General features: G+C 41.5%; 1 protein-coding gene across 1 annotated transcript in view; it reads left to right on the top strand.

Annotated features, from left to right (window-relative positions):
- Positions 1-14,853: 14,853 nt before the first annotated feature.
- Positions 14,854-23,472, top strand: part of mcf2l2 (MCF.2 cell line derived transforming sequence-like 2) — an 87,455-nt gene continuing 78,836 nt past the window's right edge. The window contains exons 1-2 of the mRNA XM_076141646.1: positions 14,854-14,995; positions 15,094-15,168. Of these exons, the coding sequence (XP_075997761.1) occupies positions 15,153-15,168 (16 nt within the window). The 5' untranslated portion in view covers positions 14,854-14,995; positions 15,094-15,152. The remainder of the gene's footprint in view (positions 14,996-15,093; positions 15,169-23,472) is intronic.

Raw genomic sequence — 23,472 nt, 5'->3', positions numbered from 1 at the left:
CACCCCCATCCTGGCTCGCCTGCAATTAGAATCAGAATCAGAATCATTTTTATTGCCAAGTCGGTTTTCACTTACAAGGAATTTGTTTTGGTGTGTGGTGCAATAAAGATATTAGGGGGAAAGTAAATAAATACAATAAAATAGAATTTATCACAGTTATTTTACAGTACAATCAAAATAAAGAGCTTATCAATTGATCATGGAGAGCATAGTATGTACAATATGGCATATTTAAATAGAATAACTGTACACTTTGTGCAAAATGTGCAAAATCATTCAGTCAGTGGGTGACCCGGGCCTTGTTGATGAGGCCCACTGCGGAGGGGAAGAAACTAATTTATATTTGTGGCGTGAGGTTTGGTTCCTAATGGATCTTAGCCTCCTGTCAGAGGGCAGGGTTACAAAATATTGTAATAATTGTAATAATTTCTCATAAAGAAACCCATCAATGAGAGCTCTATTATTTAGTTTTCAAGTTTCCAGTCATAAGTCTAGTATAGCCCGAAGCTCTGTGACGTAAGAGTGTGACGTAAGTGTGTCCCCTCATTGTGTATTTGATTTTCTCGAGTTCCTCCAGCCATTGTTCAACAGAGGGAGGGGTGAGGGATTTCCACGGCAAGGGCAGACGTTGTCTGGCAAGCAGAGATGTGAAACTGATCTTTTTTGCACAGTGTTTAGATGACATGAGTCGAGTGGAGTCCCGAAGATGGCAAGAAAAAAATGTGGCTGAGATAGCAGTGTGGGTTCCATCATCTATCACATGTATCCTCTACCTCTGTGTATAGTCCCGATAGTCTCGATTTGGAGAAGTGGACCCTCTGTATAACCTTAAACTGGATGGAGTACGAGATGAGCACAGGACGAGGCAGTGTGTAGTTTGCTCACAACCTCCTCCCACCAGTCTGTCTCTAGATGGAGTCCAAGCTCACCCTCCCAGGTGGCCCTAATTTTGGAGCTATATTGGTCCCCTAGGTCCAGGATGTGGTGATAAATCTCAGAAACGGTCCCTCTTAGTGGTGTCCTGAACGTAAATTGACCCTCCCACATTACAGTAGTTGAGGAGGAGGGGAAGGGACGATTTAAAATTGTTGAGAAGTGTCTGATTTGGTGGTACTCAAAAAATTGGTTTGCAGGCAATCTGTGATGTGTTGACAGACTAGAAAAAATGTTACAACTACCATCCGAGTAGTCCATTGTATGCCTTTATAATGCCATACTCAGAAGGAAGGGTCCCAAAATGATGGATGGAACAGGTGGTTGTTGCGGACTGGATTTAGGGGAGATGCGTCCAAGTATAGAGTACCATTGGGTATTTGGTGAAGTTTGAGATATTGGGAGAGAGGAGTTTAATAAAGCAGTGACGGATGATGAAGTGCAGCAGGATTGGGCTTCCAGCCTGCACCAGGCTAGGTAAGGGGAATCAATCCAGTAGCAGCTTAATGAAGCCGTTTTGTTCCTTCGGAGGTTGATCAATCATCACAGCCTGACCCACTGCGTGTTGTATCCTACACAATGTCTGTGAACTGGACAAGGAAGGAATTTGACCAGGTTTGGAACACAGACCTTTGAGGATTTGCAGGATCTAGATAATGATGCGACGGAGAGGCGAGGCATAACACATAAGCAATATATATTTCCATTTAATGCTACAATACTGATATCGTATCATAGGTTAACATGTCACTAAACAAAATCCTGGAGCTTGCATGAGTACAGAAACTGGATCTGTGTGTGTGGTCAAGTCAAGTTAATTTCAAATTAAGTCAATTTGTATAGCCCTATATCACATACAATGTCTCACAGGGCTTTACAGGCCCTGTATAAATCCTTATACATGATCAGTATTATATGTAAAAAGAGAAATATTAAAAAACTTAATATTCAACTGCAATTATAACATCGCACAAGGTGAAAGAATGGAAACCATAAGTCAATGCTGGTGATCAAGGTTGAAGAATGCAGATGAGGAGGAAGGATGCAGGCTGAGGTCCTCATTTGGCTTGTGTAGCTGTTATTGTACTAGGATTGGGATCGTTGGTGCTGGTGAATGGGTGCAAACATCTGTGGTGGTGCAGGGACGGGGCATGCTGTTCATGAGTTCTGCTTCTCTGCACATGCTCATCTGCCTTTCCCTCGCTGCCCACTTCCCTTCCATTGGCTCTTATTGTGCAAGTGCCTCCTTCTGGACCCACCTCTGTTCCATGATCCTCAGGTAATAATATATATTAATTGAGTGTAAGCAGTTAGAAGTGCAGAAGAGCAACAAAATAAGACAAAATTGGAGAATTAAATAACCTGGATGACTTTCAGCTGCTGATTCCTTCTCCGCTTGACGCTCTTGACCTTACCATTGTTTGGTTCAACTGTCAATGGCGCTGTCCAGAGGGTTCACGGAGTGGCTGCTCCCCAAATTGACAAGCATTTGTTGAAGTATGCCCACTGTAGTCTCCCGCTGCCACTCTTCCCTGTCATTAAACTGATTAAAAAGGACAAAGTACTGATATGCTTTCTTATACAACAGTATCTCATACTGTTCCAGGTAGCTGGTGATCTATTTCTTCCTCAGTGCTGACTGAGAGGAGATCCTTTGTATCAGCATCGGTCCAATTGGCAGCCATTATACAATAACAACCGATCCTTGTCAACTGTTTCCCTGCTGTAGAGTTCTTTATATTTTGAATAAACTGACATCACAGTCACAATGAAAACATGATGCGTGTTGTAACTCTTTGTGTTTATTTTGACATAATGTCAACAATCCTGTTTAATTTCATGTCCTTATTTTATGCTTGATGAGATTATATGCGGAACCCTATGTGTCAGTAAGTGTCAATACATGTTAACAGGGAAAGAGTGACACTAAAAAAAGCACCCCAAAGATTGTTTTACACAAAAACAAACCACCATTGTGTCTGTCACTCAAAACTCACGCAAATTGTCCATGTTCATACTAGTGTCAGACACCAAAACCAAATAAATACTGGTTTCCAAATGGATTTTCATCAAATATGTTAAAATTTTAATGAATTACAACAAATACTTAAAATAAAATCTTTCATATTTTTTTATGGTTAACACAGTATACACACACACACACACACACACACTCCTTTATTTGTGCCATTGGCAGCCACAGTCATAATTTACTGTCACAGTTGACCATTTTTTGCTTCTGAATTATGAACTGGGAATAAAAAGCTGCTAAATCATTATTGCCGCATCAACAATGTTACACAGTAGACCAGATGAGACAACACACTGCTTGAACAGATAGTTGCTATGGTCATGCAGTGCTTTGTCCGCTCTGCCATAAATGTTGCATTTCTGTGTTGTGTAAAAGCTCTGATAGGTCTGTAAGTGGCAGGCCCAGTGAAGATGAGTGAGCAGCAGGGTGAGGCTGAGAGCAGATGTCTCCAGCTAATGGCCGTCTCCCAGGCAATCTCCATGCTCCCAGGGGCAATGGGGCCCGTGCAGAGATAATAATGGACCAGCCTCAAATGTTTGCGCCCATGAAAATGTGGAGCAGGATCACTGGAGCGGACTCAGAAGGAACCACAACAATGGCTGGCAAAACATTGGTGATGGATAGCCTTCTGCTATTGTTCCCCATTGATGCTTTGATTAGCTTGTTTCAGCACAAAGATTTAAAGAGAAATTGATGGTGAAATAATAGTCTGGCCTACAGTACAGCAAAGCTACAGCATTCAAAATGTATTAATAAAAAGTGAATGACAATTAGAAACAAAGAATTATGTGTATTTTACAGGTTCAACTTCTGAATTTAAAATCAGATTCTACAAAGAAAACCTTTCTCTGAAATGTAGTACTTGAGTAAACACACCCTCTTTCTTGTTACACGCTAACATTTGCTTACATTCAGTCATTTGCACTGTATTGAATGCAATGAAATATTTCAGAATATGCATGAAAGCACTCCTGCTCCAGTCCATGGACAGCTGTGCTCCGGCACCAGATATTCTTTTCAGGCCATATAAATCCCCCACCCCCTTTCATCCAATATGTGCTCTGTTTGTGTCTCTCCCTCCCTCCCTCCAGGCAGGTATGGAAGCTCCCTCAGTCTTCCTCTGTCTGTGACTCAGCTTCTTTAGTAGAGCATCCAGAGCATCACACGAGTCTGAGGTGTGTCCCTCTCTGTGAATTGGACTTATTTTTTTCATTGTTGTGAATTTCTCCCTGTCTTTGAGGATCATCTACATTTTTCTTCTCTTTTTTTGCATTGCTTTAAACCTCTTCTTATGGCATATCATTCCTCTCTCTTGCTGTGTGGATGAGGCTCATGCTGGTTTTCAGTGGGATTCTTACTGCTTGGATATGCTTTCCTATTTCTCACAGCATCTTAAACAGAACTTAATACTTTTTTGGGTAGCGGATGACACATTTATTTAAATTCAATAATTTTTTACCTTTTATTTTTAATTATTGACTGGCTGCTTTACCACGGACTGATTGATTCTTTTTACTTTCTGTTTTGTTCACTGACTGACTGACTTGACAAATTATTCATTTATTTTCTCTAACAAAATGATTCCCTCACTGATCAGCTTTGTATATTATTGACTGACTAGCCTGCTGGTTATTTCATCACTGACTGGTTGACTGTATTGCTGGCTGGTTGACTATCATGCTCAGGCTTTGTGTCTGTTTAGCCTTGTGATTGATGTGATGAAGGGAGTAAGAGGCTTGACAGAAGAGAAAAAACATAAAAGGGAAACAGAAGGTGGCAGAGGAGAGAAAGGACAGGACACCAAAGAAGCAGGTCGGCGTGCAAAGGAAGGGGAGATCGGTGGGAAAGTGTGACGTGAGGAGGCGTGGCAGAGGAGAGGGAGGGAGGGAGGGAGGGAGCGAGAGTCAGACAGGAGAGTGGATGCTATCCACACCCTGAGATGCTGTGCTGGCTAAGAGAGGACGAGATGTCGGTACAGGAGCTGCTACAGAGGGTGCAGTGTGTCATCACTCATGTCGGTAAGTCAACACATCATCATCTTCTTCACTCTCCTCCTCCTTTTTCCCATCTTACCAATTCCTACCTTCAAATGAGCTTTGGTTTTTGTGGGTGTAAGGATGTACAGTATGGGGGAGGCTGATATATACATGAATATTTATATAAATATATATATATATATATATATATATATATATATATATATATACATATACTGTATATATATTATACATATATATATATTATTCAGTATGTATATAGGCTGCCCTGTATATGCAGCACAGTTCTGTAGAATGTGTTGCCATGTTGTGATTTCATAATCAATGAAGTGAATGTCGCTGGGCGGAAAAAGCTAGAGGAGGCAGAGCAAAAGGAAGCGAGGCAGGGGTTCTCCATCCTCCCATCTGCACAGCTGACTGAAGAGGTGTGGGGAAGGCAGGTTGCACATGGGTAGAAAAGAAGGAGCAGGAAGCAGAATTTACTGCAGACTTTACTGCTTGAAATCCCTCTGTGGCACAGTTGCTGGCATTTGTGTGTTTGTATCTTTAATGTTGTTAGGGCATGTTCTGATTCTACAAGGTCATGGCTACCTCTCGTTATTATTGATAGACCTATTCCACAGCGTTGATTTATTTTCATTGCCTCTTTTGCGCCATTCATCATCTCCACCTTCCCTCCTCTTCTTTGGTCCTCTTCTTCCTCTTTTCTGTTCCTTATCCAGGTCTTTCTCCAGACTGATAGGGATGTAGGTTAATGTGCCACGCTGGAGTCTTTCACGCAGCAGCCTCCATCGTGTCACTTCCTACATCGTAGTAGGGGCGGAGCAGACTTGTGCAGAGTGTTACTATGGAAACTGAGCTATCCCCCGCAAATCAAATAGACCTGGATTGATTTTATTGGGAGGCTTCATTGCGGAATTGTGGGATGTATAAAGAAGCATCACCGGGTTTTTGTTTTTGTTTGTGGAATTGTGCTTCTTGCTTATAGTACAGACATGAATACCATTTACCATTCCAAACAACAAAAATGACAAAACCTACATAAATAGAGGACAAAAAAGACTGCATTCATTTATCCATATCTCTCATGTTTCTTAATTATTTATTGAGGTCCCGAGTTCTTGTTCTCAGATATCAGATTGAGAGGATATAAATGACTCTAAAATGAGAACATGACAAACAAAAGAACACTTATTGTCTTCTTAGACAAGCGGGGAAAGATTACTTTTTCTACTGGGGAGATATTACGTACTAGAATTCTTAAAAACAAAATCTCTCATTTGCAAGTATGAAGACCATTTATGTTTATGATGTATAATGCAAAGCCATTATGTAAAACCTGGATCTAGGTAGAAATCCTTGGATATCCTGAATACCAGTGAAAGGAGATCTTAAGATGTTTAGGTAAGATGCACCAGTATTGTAATTGTAATTATGTAGAAGTTTTTTTAGACGGTATTTAGAATGAGACTGTAGCCAACCTTTGAGTCTTCACTTTTCAAGTCTTCCTGTGTTGTCAGGTTGCTTGATGATGACAACTGCATTTCAAGAAATACCTAAACAATTGACCTAAAGGTACAAATTGTAACCACAACCTCTCGCCTTTAAGCTGCTTAGACTCCAAATACATATTTAGAAAAGTTTGCAGTTTGATTGTGGTGAAAAAAACAATGACACAATTTAAATATCAGAAGCTTCACCGCTGTGGAAAGATATTTAAGTACAAGTCAGACATTTTTGTATTGACAGGAACCAAATGCCAAATGCAGTATCTTATGTCTGTGTGTCTTCCTCTGTTTGTCTTTCATGTCCACCACAAACATGCTGCTTATTGGCCAGCAGGGGACATACTCGCTCCCCGTCTCAGCTGTTAGCTGGACCTCAGCACAGCTTTGGCCGCTCCCTCCAAAAGTTGTTGTATTATCCCATCAAATGACCGAATATAGCTAAGACCCAAAGGTTACCTCGTTTGCACTTTTTCAGATTGAAACAGGAACAAACTAAAGTGATCGAGACAAGTTCCTCATCCCCCTTGCTGATTATGAGCGACTAGATATTCTGTCTTTGCTTTTGTTTTGAAGACAGTGTTAGCATTTCAAGAGTGTCATGTTAAACATACAGAGCAGCAGGAGCTGAAGGGAAAGGATGTGACTGAAATCAGTTCAGTCTTGATCATGGGAAGCGTGCACTGTGCTCAGTGACTGTCACACTTCAGTCATGTTTCTTCCATTTACTGGTCACAACAAATCCACTCATTCCGCCAACCACTTTTGCTATGTCATGCATTTAATTTTTTCCCCCCAAATTTTATTTACTGTGATATTTGTAACTCATTCTTACCACAAATAAGACAAATAAATCATATTCAAATTCATAAAGATCTAAATTGCTCAATTTCCACTCATTAGTCATAGTCTTTCAAATAAGTAATCCAGGCGGTTTAAATGAGACAGCAAACCAAAACATGCTTGTCTGGTCTCTATTTCAATGACATTTTGTGCCTGTGTGCTATTGGCTAAACAAACCATGATCACTTCCTGCCCCATGTAATGTCACTAGGGATGACTTTTCCATAAAGCTGAGGGTAATACATCCATGAGATAATATCTGCCTATGAGTTGTAAACATTAATTTAGAATTCTTATTCTTGTCTCCTGTTGATTCTGAATTAAATCCCAGATCCAAATATCAGTTTTCCAATTTTTCTGTGCCTTGACATGACTGTGCTTCATTTTGTGTAATTCTCAATTAAACTTACTAAAAGTTGTGTCGTTTGCAACTTATTTTAAAGAGAAGTCAGGATCACTTGTGAACTCATGTTTCCTATATGTCTGAACTCTCCTTTGACCGTTCCATTAAAGTTTTGTAAGGATGAAAAAACTCAGACCCTAATATGGACAGAGATAGTTAACTGTGTTTTATCTGACTCCATTAATAAATAAGAATGGCACTGTGATTTAGTGATGCTAATTTAGCTTTACAGAGAGGCATGGCACAATAGAAGTGAGATGAATGGTGGATTGTTTACTAACATGAGCTGATAGCTGACATTACAGTTACAGATGCAATAGCTGAGAGAATCTTAAACAAGATCTAAACAGATACAAATGACGAAATAAACCAGATAAACAAATGATGGTCAAAAAGAAGAGAAGAATGGAAAAGAGCAAGAGGAGGAAAGGGTCATGGAGATAGAAGAGAGTGCGCCCTTTTCACTATGACCTCTTAAATACCCTTATCCTGGACATTTACATACTTTTGCCACAACCAATGAAAGACTGTCACATCTGTTCTTTGGCACACCCACTGACTGACAGAATGAGATGTGTGAATGTGTCCACTACTTGGTTCCCTCACCTGGATGTCAGTGGATTGAGATAACATTCTTTCACAATTTTTCTATTATACGGACCTCCATGTGGCACCAAGGTATGAGGTGTGATCTGAGAACATTGTTAGACCATGCAGCATTCCTTTCTGTGGTTACAGCATCATCCTTGGCCTTTTATGTTGAAGTTAAGATGAGGTTAGCCCTGAGATCCCTTTGCGGTCTCTGCGTAAACACTTTTTAGAAACTGGACAACAACAGACCCAAGCACAGTTACATTAACACAGGAACACAACTAAATAATGGCTTCATTTTAAAACGTCCACAGAGGTTTAAAGCCAAGAGGCCGACTTCTGTCTTGTGTGCAACAATTTGGTCTTACACTCTGAACTACAAAGCAAGTCAATCCAATCCATTACGTTTTAGAGTAGTGTAGTTGAAGTCCCAAAAAGGTTCCCGTAATGTGTGTGTCAAAGAATCGCATTTTAAGGCAAAGTTTAAAAATGGGCCTTGGTGAACACACATGACAAATGCTGTTAAAAAAGAGTGTTGTTTTAATACGTCAATGCTAATGTAACCTTATCAGAGTAGGGCTGGAGCCAAGAGAGGCCGGATGCACCCTGCACAGATCACTAGTCCAACACACTGCGAACACACACAAACCCATTCATACACACGTTCTCACAAATGGGAAATTTAGGACTTTGTTTGGATGAAACATCAAAACCTTCACACTGTGAGGCGACAGTGCTCACCAGCAAGACCATATTCCCATAATATATTGCATTTATCTAACCATTAACTGCTTGCTTGGTTGAAAACAGTGTGCATCAGGTTGCTTTACGCTCCAGTACAACCTCAGATAAGGACTAATGTTAAGATTTGGATCTACTAAATACTTTATTCTTCGTGAAGACATGGGTTGTGTGTCAGTTTGATAGCGCGATGGGGTTTTTTCATCCATAACTTGGATTGTTTGAATGATGAATTACTCCAATTATTATTAAATTATATTGAAAACATTTCATTGGACTTGGCCTGGTTGTTTGCGTTGTTATCATCAAGATCCTGGGTTTGGGTGAATGCATGTTCGCCCTGCGTGTGTGGGATTCCTCTCTGCACTGCTTTCCATCAAATATATGGGTTAGCTTACTGAACTGGAAAACCTGTAAAAGAAAAAGGGGGAAGTGACTGCATGTGCTTGCCCTGTGAATTTGTGTCTGGTTTATTCTTCCTGTCACCCAGTGAGCGCTGGGATTGGCTCCATCTTTTCCTGTGACATTTTATCAGAATGCTTCCATTTCCTCGGAAGATGATTCTCTTTGTCACTGCCTATAAATGCTCCCTTATTGGTAGTTGATGACATCATGCCTGCTCCATGTGTAACTTACCGTAATGTCTGTGTGCATGCAGCCATGCATAATTCATGAAAATGTGTGCCTCTTTACTCATGCTTGATTCAAAATTACTGCGCCTGTCCTTTTGAACTGTGCTGTCAGGATGATTAGTGCTGAGGCTGGCAGATAAGAGCTCTATGCTGAGAGGGACAATCACATTCTTGTTCAATTTAAAGCCTCCTTGAACTGAACCTCCCCCCTCATGGTCTTACAGTCTGCAAGCTCCTCCTTAACTGGTGATTCATCAAAGGAGTGTGTGTTACAGAGACCTTAGGAAATGGCCTTCAGAGTTTCCAGCGGAAAGGTCAGCTTGTACGGGGGCACGTTGCTGAATGTTGCTACGTTTTGTTGCTCCGGGCAACCAAGTGAGCATAAAGAAGGTTTGAGTCCTCTGGGAAATCCCTTTTTCCCTGATTCTAAAAGTAAAATATAGGCTTGGTATTGTTAAATGTACTTTGGGATTATAGGAGGCTTCCTTATAGCGAAGATTGTTGATCAGGATTGTTGGCCAAACGTTTTGAACTAAAAAAGTAAGTACTATACCCAAAACTCTTCAGAGTAGGTACTCTGTAATTCCCTCAACAGGTTCCGTATTCAATTCTACTGTGTACTATGAATGTCCAATCACATCAAATCCAATGTATTTATATTGCACATTTAAAAACAACCGCAGTTGACCAAAGTGCTGTACAATAGGCTGTACAGGGAGGCAGTGGCTCAGTGGGTAGTGCTTCCGCTTGGGGGACCGGAGGGTCGCCGGTTCGAGCCCCTGCCGAGGTGCCCCTGTAATGTAATGTAAGTCGCTTTGGATAAAAGCGTCTGCCAAATGATCGTAATGTACAATAAAATAATAAGTCAAATAATATGACACGGTAAAGACAACAAAGCAGGAGAGCTTACATAATAAAAATGATCGAAGGACAGTCAGGAACAACCCATCTGAGAGATCTGGTGTTGAAAGGGGGCAGAGGAGCTCAGCGCTGTAGTGGGGCACTAGGCTGTGTAAAGCCTTAAACACAAATAAAAGGGTTACAGGCTTAAAGGCAGTCCTATACTTGAGTGGTAGCCAATGCAGGGATGCCAGTCACCAACTGTGAGGTGTCCCTCTTTCTGGTACCAGGTAATAGCCTGAGCGCAGCATTTTGCACCAGCTGCAAACAATACAAGGATGCTTGGCTAATTCCCGAATAGAGAGCATTGCAGTAACCCAGCTGGGAGGAGATGAAGGAATTTGTGTCAATTTTCAGGTCATTACTTTAGAGGTACGATTGGAGTTTGGCAATGTTTCATAGCTGGAAAAAGCAACATCTCACTACAGTGTTTACTTGCTTGTCAAATTTTTAAAGCCGGGTCAAAAATGACACAGAGGTTTCTGTCATGAGTAGGAAGGTTTGGTGCTAGGGGTCCGAAGTGACAAGCTTTGTCTCTGATGGAGTTAGAGGGGCCAAATAAGATCCTGTGTTGATATGATCGCCGCATTCTAATGGGAGGTATTGTGGTTTGTACTTGTAAGAAGGGTCTAATGGGAGCATGTATAAGGCGAATAATATGGGCCCTAAAATGGAGCCTTGAGGTACTCAAGGTTAGGCTTTTTAATAATGGATGAACATCCATACTGCATGTTTAAGGCAAGAGGAAACAGGGCCTTTAGCTGTTCTACTGTTTAGGATGAGTGAAATTGTGGGACCAAGAGTGTCGTCCACTTCCTGGGAATCCCTGTCAGTCAGCCAGAACTGAAGAAGCCCTTTGGATGAGAGGTGAAATGTCTTCAAGCTTTTCAAACGAAGTCCAGTTGCCTGAGAATTAACCTTCCTTGGAAGAAGTTGTGAATCTTTTGAGGATATTTTTCATGCAGCTGTGTGGCGTCTACTCTACAACACAAGACAAGAGGTTTCCATCCTTCAGCTGTGTGACATAGGGACCTTTAATAAAATGGTATCCCAGTGTTCCTCTTACCTTTAGTTGGCTTTAGAGGCCCAGAGGGGAGGGAGGGATTGGATAAAACATTAAGATATCTGCATAATGGGAACAATATGTTGACTTCCAAAGAAGAAAGTCCTCTGTATGTTTCCCACAGATGTGCAGATGTTGTTGACAGGATGTGAAATTTCAAACACATGATAATCTTACCGAATCACATGTGTGTGTGGTCTCCATGACGTGGTTTTCATTCATTACTAATAATAAGTTATGTGATCTTTCTGCTCTTTGACACACTGGTCTTACACAGAACCTAATCATAAGGCACAAGGTTCACAAAATTATTACATTGTTTTTCTGCGTCCAAACCTTGTGCAAACCCCTGCACTGAGAATGTTTCATGGCTATGCGTTCAGTGTAAGAACCACTCTAGACCTGTTCAAGTTCTATTCAGTTCAATTTTAAGAAACAGCGTGACCTTTTTTGAAAACTACTAGTATGCCCTGAGTGTTTTCGATATGACATCAGAGCCGTATTCTCTTTGGTTGGGCTTCCTGTCTCTGTGAGGTGGTGGTGGGGGTGTTACAAGATGGGTGGGTGTCCATATCCTTTGGAATGGTTTGTTTCTGGTATGTTTCTTTCTGCTGGACACAGGCCAGCTGAGCATCCTGCAGAGCAGTTCACTGCCCACAGTAATACAATAGAACAATTGTATTGCCGCTCGAGATATTTTGTTTGTGGCTCAATTTTCTCACTGTACAGGTTTGCTAAATACTTTTTAGTATTAGTATATTTGATAACGTGATTTGTATTGATTGCCCTTCAAATGCCACTTTCACAAAATGATTAGAGTTCTTTGTAGCTCTTTCGATTAAATAAACCAATTTTACAAATTGAATACCTCATTTAGCGATTAAATAGTTTCCACAGACATTTTCTGGACCATGTGGTCATTTTAACCAGCATGGCCTTCTTCTGCTGTCAGCTTGAACCCAGTGACCATGTGATTTATGACCGTGTGTGTTTATTTTTGTATGCATTCATGTGTGTAACTGAATGACGGAAACTACAGGTTCAGTTCCTTAATGGGGCCCTTGTGGGTTTGTGATTTCCCCTTTTTTACCTTTCGCTGCAGAGATAGAATTACTGTTAATTAAAAACAGTACAATACAAACAATACAAATACAAACAATACAAAACCTGTAAGATTGGAAAAAGGATACTGTGTGCAATATGATGTCGTTCAAACATGATAAACATTAAAATCAAACCGTACACAATAAGGCAGCATTTTGTCAGTAATATTAGTATTAGTACAAATGCAGAGATTAATAAAAACAGCAACAGATTTTCATGTTTCGCCCTAATTGGAAAGAACAGAGGTTGACATTTTCAGTATCAGCTGGTGGTCTCATTGATAGTGTTGTGACAGTGAGGACTGGTTGCTCTCTAGGATCTGATTTGTGAAAACAATGAGCTCAAGAAACACCATCAATCACTGCAAGACAGTAACTTAGAGTCAATGTCAATCGTGTCTCATGCATGGGATAGTCGGTAGAGGCAGGGCTAAGGTGCTACTGTGAGCCTTTCCAGTTTCCATTAAAGAGGAACCTCCCGGGACACGGCGGGCTGAGCATGGGTTCAAGTCAGTGACATATAAAGGGAAGTGATCAGACTGACGCAGATGATGCTTTATCAAACTACATCACAATCGGATTGATACAATATCTATAATTCTCAGTGTTACAACTTTTCTTAATCATTATGTTTCACTCTGCCGAACAGCAGACATTTGATCCACTACTCTGAAATGTGAAGAAGCTCAATAGTTCAATCAGTGCACAGTCAGAGCCATCCAAATCGCGTGCAATTGTTAGGAAAATGTGCAGTCTTCTGATGGTTACAAGTGCCTGGACATCCTCTGCAATCCAGTTCTTGGACTCCATTGTTGATTACAGTTAAAATAGAGTGAAGTGTTCAGAAATAAGCTGTGAATGTTTGCCTCAAACTTGCTACAAAAACTTGGTTCTCAGCTCGGCCCTGCTTTGAATGTAGTGGAAGAGGAAGCAGGCTGCCGGCTGAGTACTGCCCAGTTCAGCCCCATAGTGGAAAAGGGCCAAATGAGATGGACAGACGTGTTCTTAAGAGAAAACATTTCTTAGCTGAACAAAATCTCTCCATCCATCACAACATCCAAACATACGTGTAGACACACACACAGAGCACATGAAATGTGATTTATTGAGGAAAACTCAAAACTATTTTTAGGAAGCAGAGGTGCTATGACGCATGTTCTCTTTAAGAGTGTAGGCTAGGCCGGGATGGGTCCTGGGAGAAAAGGAAGTGGTGGAGGCAGTAAAGGGAGGGGAGTAAAAAGAAAGCAGTGGTTTCTCTGTTTTGCTTGACGATTGGAGAGAAGGAGCAGAGATGAACAAAAGACACAGTAACCTCTAAGAAAGCTGGTGATATCAGGCAACACTGAACAGCCTTTGTGCTGTAAGGACAGAGCCAACTGGAACTGTGTGTGAGCTCATTCTCATTAAAATATATGTTGAAAGAAGAAAAAGTTTGAATCAGCCGAATCAAGCTCTAGAATTTAGCCTGACATCTGTTTTTGAAATGGCAGAAATGTGACTTTTATAGTCCGCTGGTTGAAATGAGACACCTGCAGACAAATCAAATCCATACATTTCTCAAATATGTAGGCAAACTCAATAATAAGCCACCAAATCGGTATTATTATTTGAAAACACACTCATTCACCTTGCATTGTTTTAATATTCTAGATCTGTATGTATTTGTATGTTTTCATGTTAAACCATACAATAGAAGAATTGAAGATTTTAACATTTAACATTAGTGTGACTTCATGGCATGTATGGGGATTTTCAGATTTTGAGAAGTAGAAAAGAGCTTGTCAGGCAACACACTTTAACAGAGGCAAGTGTGCATGAAACTGCAGAAAGGAGAAGGAAAGAGAGATGACAGTAAAATGTAGAAGCTGAGTGGCACCAACTCAGTCATTTGCTAAATAATAGAGCCAAGTCGGCCCTCATGATACTCCCTCGCTAAGCTTAAAAACCAGCAAAATCTTTAGAGGGGCAAGAGAAGCAGGAGAGGAAAGGTGGGAGTAAACAGGGAAGGTCTCACAGGGAAAGGGAAGTCCCTGTATTGTTGAGGATATTTGTGTAAACAGTGGTAAGAACTGAGCTGCTCAGCTGGTCACAAGGCTGTCAAAGGCTCAGACCACAGGCCGGACAGACCCACACACGCGCACGTACACACACACACACACACACACACACACACACACACACACACACACATCCGTGTCTCTCTTTTTCTCTCCCTTACACACATGCTCACACAAAAGGCTTCTCCACCTGCGGTAAGGCAGTCCTGACAGCAGTGCAGGCATTTCAGTAATTCTATGTGTGTGCATGTGTGTTAGTGGCTGAAATGTTGCTGTACGTGTATTTGCGTTAGCCGTGTGGATTGACCCCTCCTGTCTGCGTGGATCGTTTCACAGCAAGAAAACCTGGACCATGGGATCAGTAATGTGTAAGTGTTAAACATATTGATACACTTGAGTGTGAATGTGTGCATGGGTTCCTTAGAATTGGTTGGGACATAATTTACTGGACACGGGTCTGGACCCCTTTTCACGTAGTGGGTGTCAACTGGAATTGATACAATTGGACTAAATGCTGATTCTGACCCCAGTGGGCTTCAGGGGTCCTTAAAGAGTTTTAGATCCAAGCAAAACAAAGAATAACTTTATTTGTTGCAATTTCATTTGTGATCACACATGCAAATTAGTTCTGTTGTGACTGATGACAGGTCAGTAGTTACAGGCTGTGTCTGCAATGTTAGTCTTCTTCAATACTTTGATTCATGGCATCAATATGTTTTACACAAATATGATTGTGTTGCTATTTTACTTTATTTAAAATCAGAAACTTGTGGTGCTCTCTTTGATTTTCTGGACTTCACCTAGTTAGAGACCGAGTTGTACGCACATTAGGTAATATGAATGTTGTTACATTCACCTCTGTACTCATTGGTGTTGTGCATGAATCGATGTGACGCCCAAACTGCCTGAAACTGAAAGGTCTTTGTTAACAGCGCTGTTGTGTACGTCTTTGTATTGGTGTTGACGTCAATCACAAAGTTGTTGACTGATGACTTCAGACAAAAAAATAACAACTTTTCTCTGACATTGACACAACTGATGGGTCACTTGTAACTTGAGCATACATTTATTATTATTATTATTATTATTATTATTATTATTATTATTGGTATTATTATTATTATTATTATTATTATTATTGGTATTATTATTATTATTATTATTATTATTATTATTATTATTACATATTAGCAAAAATGTAGGAATAGAGTAGTATAGAATATAAAATGACAAGTTTAATCTGTGGTAGCCAGGGGAGTAATAGTAAGATGTAAAACTGTAAAGTAAACAGCATGTGCAGTAATGAGATAAATATTCATACATAATGACAACAGTTTAGGCAATAAGCATATTACATTACGATCATTTGGCAGACGCTTTTATCCAAAGCGACTTACATTACATCACCACCCTTCGCAGAGGGGGGAGCAATTGAGGGTTCGGTGCCTTGCTCAGAGGCACCTCGGCAGGGGCTCGAACCTGCGACCCTCCGGTTCCCAAGCGGAAGCACTACCCACTGAGCCACTGCCTCCCATACATATATTTATACATACTGGATAATGGTCAAATGGATAAATGTATGATGTGATGGGTAAACAGCTTATAAAGAGGTAGTAAATTCATATAAATATTGTGATGTGAGCAGGTAGTAAACTGAAAGTAACCATGTGAGTAAACAGGTGGGGCCAGTGTAGTAGACTTGTGTACAGTACCAGTATGTATAGTATAGGTACAGTCAATATCGGTAGTGTAAAGTAGCAGTGGATTAAGGGGCGTTCATGTCTCAATACGTTGCGGTAAAGTTACACAGTGACAAGCTTGAGAGCCCACAGAGTTTGCGGTTGCGGCCTGTGGGATGTAAAGACCATCCCTGGATGCCAGCTACATGACTGCTTATAATTGAGGGTGTTGAAATTGCCGTTAATGCAGCCATTCAGGATACTTTCAATGCTGCACCTGTAGAAATTGCAGAGCACCCACGTTGAGAATCCACGTTGAACCTCCTCAGCCTGCGAAGGAAGAAGCGCTGTTGTCTTGATGTTTTTCTGATTGTGTCTGTGTGGTAATGCTGATGTAAACCTTGAGGAACCTGAAGCTGCTGACACTCTCCACCAGGAACCCACTGATGGTGACAGGGGCGTGTCCTTCTCCTTGTCACTTCCTGTAGTCCGTAATTAACACCTTTGATTTGCCAAGGTTGAGATAGAGGTTGTTGCCCTGGCACCAAGATGTCACGGCTCTGACCTCCTCTCTGCAGCCCCTCTCGGGTCAACGATGGCCGTGCTTTGACTTGACATGTGTAGACTACAGACTTGAGCTGTGAGAGACTGAAGATGTCTTTGAAGGCATACTCCAGTTGAGTTGCACACACCTGGAGAGCTCACAGCCAGGGATTCCATCAGGTCCAGGTGCCTTGTGTGGATTACTTCTTTTGAAAGATCTGCACACGTGCAGTTGAAATGATTAGCGGGCAGGAGTCCTGTGTCTAGTGTACCTCCTCCATTGAGGAGCTGTTCTCAAAGCTTGCATAGAATTGTGCATCTGGGAGAGATGCAGACACTATCTCAGCACTGTTGTAGTGTGTGATAGTTCTTAGTGTAGCTCACAAGTTTCTGGTGCCCTGATAGTTGGACTCCACTTTGTTCCAGTATTGTCTCTTTGCACTGTAATAGCCCTACGGAGCACATACCCTGGGAAAGTGTATAACATGGTTTAATGTGTTTCCACTACATGTAGGACCACTGATGTGTTGGTGGTATCTTGACAGGATTTTCCTCAGGTTGCTAAAATCCCTGGCCACAATAAAAGCAGCGTGCAGCGTGTGGGGTCTCCACCCTGTCCATACCTCCATACAGCTTCCCCCACCACCACCAGGGCTTGCTCAGTTTTCTCAGTTTGTCTCTATCATAGTGTATGTCATATTGCTCCCTCTGGCGATACGCATGTTGCGGAGAAGTCTGAAACTCAGTAACAAAATAAAACATAATGAGGAGGAGCTCGAGACACAGCAGACATCTCCACCATCTTGAGTGTTGCAGGTATAGGTTCACATTTACAGAAAATCACAACTCTCATTTCTAAATCATTTATTAATGAGAGCAAGTGGAGCAACATTCAGGTTCACAAGCTGTAGTACATTTTATCACTTGATGTTTTCCCCTTGTAAGCATTGCATTTACACATTTTGACACATGTGATATCCTATCACAATTGAATGCATAGATCTGATAGCATTCCGATAATGCATTCTGTAAAGAAACAAAAACCTTTTTTGTCTTTGTCATCACTACATAGCCACTGCAGTCTGGCTGCACTGCTCCTTATCGTCACAGTCAAACTTTGCCAACTATGAGTATTTCATATCCGGGTACAGATCGCATGTCAATACAATGTGTAAATGAAGCCTTAATGTTGGACTCTCGGGACCTGTGCTGCATGTTATTCTCCTCTTCTCCCGTATTCCCTGCCTATGGCCTCTGTTTCAGTACAGGTAAACAAATACTTACATAAGAAAATGTGGGTCAACGTGACAGTGGTTTCAACTAAATGGTGGAGCCCCCTCTTCACAGGAAGAGGTAATCACAGGGGTGGGCATAAGAAAATCTACTCTAATTGGCTTTGGTTTCTATTCAGAGATTATGAAGTGACGTTACCTTGTTGGCTCCATTGGGAAATGCAGGAATAACTGTAGTTTGTTGCAAGTTTGTGCATGTGTGTCTGTGTGTGTGTGTGTGACAGACAGAAGTATCAAGGATACATAGATTATTCACATCAGAGGAGCAGCAAAATCATTTTTTTTCTAGCTCTGTGTTGTCTCTGCTGAAGAAACAGTAGACAGGTACAAATTCACACCTTAGTACGTATCCCAGGTAACGCTTCGATAGGATATGTTTTCTATCTGGACCTCTATGTCTTGAGGGTTAAGGTTATGTTGTTATTTTCAGTGTCTCCTGTCTGATGGTAGGAGACAGAACAGGTAGTAACTGGGATGTGATGAGTTTGCTGAATGACTGTCATAAGCAGCGAGTGTCCATGTGTGGTATGGCTGTATACATGCTGAGGGGCTTTCTGTCAGTACAGCACTGCTACTTTTCCATACATATTGGTGGTCCAAGATAGATTGCCAGAGATCTGAGTTCTCTGATATGTGGATATTTCTTATTTGGTACGCAATGTTGCCATTCAGGTTCCAAATAAAATTGAAGCTAATCAGACTAATCAGGAGTATCAACAAGCCTGGTTATGACTAATCAGGAGTATCGTGTTTGAATTGAATACAGCGTGTATCATATTGCTCACTCGGGCGAGACACATGTTGCAGAAGAGTCTGAAACTCAGCAACAAAATAAAACATAATGAGGAGGAACTTGAGACACAGCAGCCATCTCCACCATCTTGAGTGTTGCAGGTATAGGTACACATTTCTAAATCATTTATTAATGAGAGCAAGTGGAGCAACATTCAGATTCACAAGCTGTAGGTGCATTTTATTTCCTTGATGTTTTCCCCTTGTAAGCATTGCATTTACACATTGTGACAGACATCCTATCACAATCGAATGGATAGACCCAGAGAAGGTGCTTGTTGCGGCGCACTGTGCTGGGCTGTGTTACTAAAGCTTGCTGTGAACGTTTCTACAATGATGTTGTGCAGTAAGTACCACATGTAACTAACTTTATGAAGATTTATTAAACAGTAGTCCTACAAACATCTTTCACACTGCCTCTCTGTGTCAGTCCATCCCCCAAACCACAGGGTTTTTTCCCTGATGCTGCATAATTCCCAAATATATATGATATACTGAATATATATATATACATACATACAAGCATATATCTATCTCTGTATGTATAGAGAGATAGAGAAAGAGGGAGAGAGCATATCTATGATGTATCATGTCTAGCCATTATGCCAGGTTAAAATTAACTGGCTTATTTTTGGCCGTGAGCGCCACTTGAAAATGTTCTTTTAGGATCCATTTCTGTAGCTGTCAATGATGGTGCTGCTCCAAACTTACCTGTTACGTTATCCACAATGTGTCTACGTCACCATGGTTACACATTGGTTACTTGTGTTGCTACTGTTGAGGCTGTAAAATGCTGGATAGATTGTTTGGATGGATGACTTGTTTCACTGTCAGAGTTTCATTCATTGGTCGTACCATAACATTGCGTCAGTCTAGAACAGGGGTCTCCAACCTTTTTACCGTGGAGAGCTACTTTGACAAAATAAAAGTGTCTGAGAGCTACTCATGTTTAACATTTATCGACATGGCTGATTTTCCACCCAAACCAGCTGAATTAGTGTCTTTTGTGTGAACATTTACAAAATGTTGATATCTAACACTTAACACTCACATTTTGTATCAAAATGCACTTCAATTCAGCAACATGAGCTTGTTTTTTTCTGTATACATTTTCAGTGTCAAGCTCACACTGATAAACTCACATCATATTAATCTTATAAAAAACAAAACAATGTTATTACTTACTTTACTATTTTACTAATACTATACCTTTCATATTTCTCATTTTCTGTCTTTCCACATATCAATGTCATAACTTCCCTTCACATTCCCTGTAATTCAGGGAATTCCCTGTAGTTCCCATATCATCACAGAGAGTGTGGTACTGAGGAATTAAAATAGTGTTGGAATGTTCTTGCAGTGAAGCATGTTCTCTGTCATACAGTTTTGGAATGTTTCCTTCAAAGGTTTTTCCTGTTTGGAAGAACATACACCGGATTGAGAGCCTGGGTTGGAGCTTCTTTCTTCTTCCAACTGAACTGTTGGATGCACGGTCTCATGTCTGTGAAGGTTTTTTGTGGACCCTGCTCGACATGACAGCTTAATTCTGCAAATTTGGCATTCTGCCTTTATGTTGTCACAATTGGTAAAATGCATCGAAATGCTGCTCTTTTTTCCCCTAACTGTCACTCATCTGTTCGCGCGCTGCTCTGTACCTACAGTAGACCGAGACTATCCTATCATTCTGTCTTGTATTAAGTTGCAGAAAAAATGAAAACTGCTCTCGGGCAGGAGCCGGCTCCCATCCTCTACCTAAAAGAGCTAAAAGAGATGATATGGGAACTACAGGGAATTCTGCGAGCCGCCCGATCGCTAACGACACATGACGCCCTGCTAGCAGCCGGAAAGTCCTGTGAAAAGTTGCCATGGACTTTGGTGAAGTGGCGCTTCACAGATGCGTTCGCACCGCAAATGAGTCACACACACACTTGCCATTCACATTCGTAATTTGTTGCCTTTTATCGGGGCGGTCATCGGCAAATCCGGTGCGTTTGCTGGCCGGATAATAATGTGTCACGTAAACAAACATGACAGCAGCGTCATTTGTTGGACTGACAGCCGAGTGGCTTGTAATCGTTTTGTGACAAAGGAGGCGGGATGTTTGTGAATTAGATTGGATAGAAATTTAAACAGCTTTACCAAGTGACGATGTGTTGTCGAATGTACGTATTCTTTGAACCTTTCAGTGAGCAACTCGGAAACTCATTGCGAGCAACTGGTAGTCGCGAGTGACGTGTTGCCGACCCCTGGTCTAGAATAACCACACAATTGAATGACCCATTGATGCCATTCAGGTAGTTCAGTTACCAGACGGCTAATCAGAAGTTAGCAATGTGTCAGAATTGTGAGAGGTCAACAATACAGAGCAACGTGTGGCCCTCCCTAGTGGTACTGGCCCTAAACAACAACATAGACCGCTTATGCTAGGGGGCGGCCCTTAGCCCACGCATGCTAGGACTTTAAGTAGGAACAACAAAGAAAAAAAAACTGACATACACAATTATATACCTGCTCACCTCATGTAAGGATGACACATAAGCTGTGCTGTGTCTGCATACCCTGTGTGTTGTTTCAAAGTAGAGGTCACCAGCCCATGCCTGTTTGTCAGTAGAGTACTGTACGTTTCATGTAGGAGTAATGGTATTCAATTGGCTAGTGTGTGTGCATGTCTGTCTCTCTGAGCCCTGTTATCAACAGATAAATGTTCCTGTCATTATACATCCTCTCATTGTCTTCTAGCACTAACTCCTTCTTCCTGAGAACCAATAGGAAACCCCCCATCCCCTTGACCCTGAGGAATGACCCCTGAAAAATAACACAAGCTGGTTAGCATATGTGTACAGTAGGTTAATGAATATGTGTGTGTGTGTGTGTGTGTGTGTGTGTGTGTGTATGTGTGTGTGTGTGTGTGTGTGTGTGTGTGTGTGTGTGTGTGTGTACAGCATCTGCAGTAAATGTTTTTCTTCTTTTTCTTCCCTCTGCTCATAATTACGAGGTGCTGCAGGAATGTCCTGTATGCTGTTGTCAGAGTAAAGGGTGTTCATTTCTCCGCCATGAGCGCCTCCAGCGTCATGAAAGATTTCATGACGCTTTTCATGAGATCAGTCAGTCTATCCATCCTCACAACCCCAGACCACGTGTAACCACGGCAGCCAAGGCCTCCACAATCGACTTCTTTACCTGCCTTTACCTTGAGTTCAGCTGAGGCCAGCCACAAGGACAGTTGATCAAACAGTTGGTTAACACAATCAAATAATTTCTGCCTAAACTGTCAGAAATTGCGTCAGAGAAGCTCATCTGTATGCACACTGGGGTCCAAATTTGTCCGCAGTTCGGAGTCACAACTGATGTGAGTGGGTAAGACCTCACCTTCGATGGCATGCTGGAGAATGGTCATTTTCACTGATCACGGTTTCAGCTGTACAGGGCAGAGGGCATCCAGTGTTTGCGTTTGCTAATGTCAATGTTGTGAAGAGAGTGGTCCATGGTGGTGGTGGTATTATAGAAATGGCAGGCATGTCCTATGGGCAGCAAACACAAGCGCATTTTATCCATAACAATTTAAATATTGAGAATTGAATTAAGATATTGTGCTAAGACCCTGACGCCCACTGCTGTCTCCTTCATCCACCTCCATCACCTCGTGGTTCAGCATGACAATGCAGGCCCCCATTTTTCAAGGATCTGTACATAATTCCTGAAAGCTGAATCTGTCCTGGGCCTTCCATGGCCTGCATACTCACCAGACATGTAACCCATTGAGCATGTTTGGGATGCTCTGGACTGGTGCATATGACCGCGTCTTCTAGTTCCCACCAATATCCAACAGGTAATTTGAGTTAAACTCTAAACGCACGCTTTCAAGACCTCACTATCTGCCTGTATCGGAAACAGAGCACATAAATACGTATCCAAATCTAATCAGGGCCTGTTTATGACACACCTCCCCGTGCCTTCTTTGTATTTTCTGGCCGGTAATGTTCTTTGTTGTTGTTGTCCCTCCATGTGATTCTCACTGGGCCAAGTAAGTAACTGAGTCAGAGAAAACTGACAGTAAACTTAATAAATAAAACAAAAGTGACATATTTAGAAAGATGACTTTCGCCTTTTTGTGTGTATAATTTAAAAACATTACCATATTCTCTCATGTTAGTGGTCTCTTGTGGTGGCTGCAGTAGCGGGCAATTGTATGGTGTGAGCCTCTCCATATTAAGCTTCTTGTTCCTGTACTTTAGATCTTTTTTGCTCTTGAATGCCGCCTAATGGACTGAGTTTGTAAAGGCACCACACAGACGCGCACACACACACACACACACACACACACACACACACACACACACACACACACACACTTACTTTAACTCCA

The sequence above is a fragment of the Genypterus blacodes genome, unplaced genomic scaffold, assembly GCF_046128005.1.
Source record: "Genypterus blacodes isolate CSIRO-AG114 ecotype Tasmania unplaced genomic scaffold, CSIRO-AGI_Gbla_v1 ptg000019l_1, whole genome shotgun sequence".
In the NCBI taxonomy this organism is placed as follows: Eukaryota; Metazoa; Chordata; class Actinopteri; order Ophidiiformes; family Ophidiidae; genus Genypterus; species Genypterus blacodes.
Note: the sequence above shows the minus strand (reverse complement) of the source record. Positions and strands in the feature narration are given on the sequence as shown.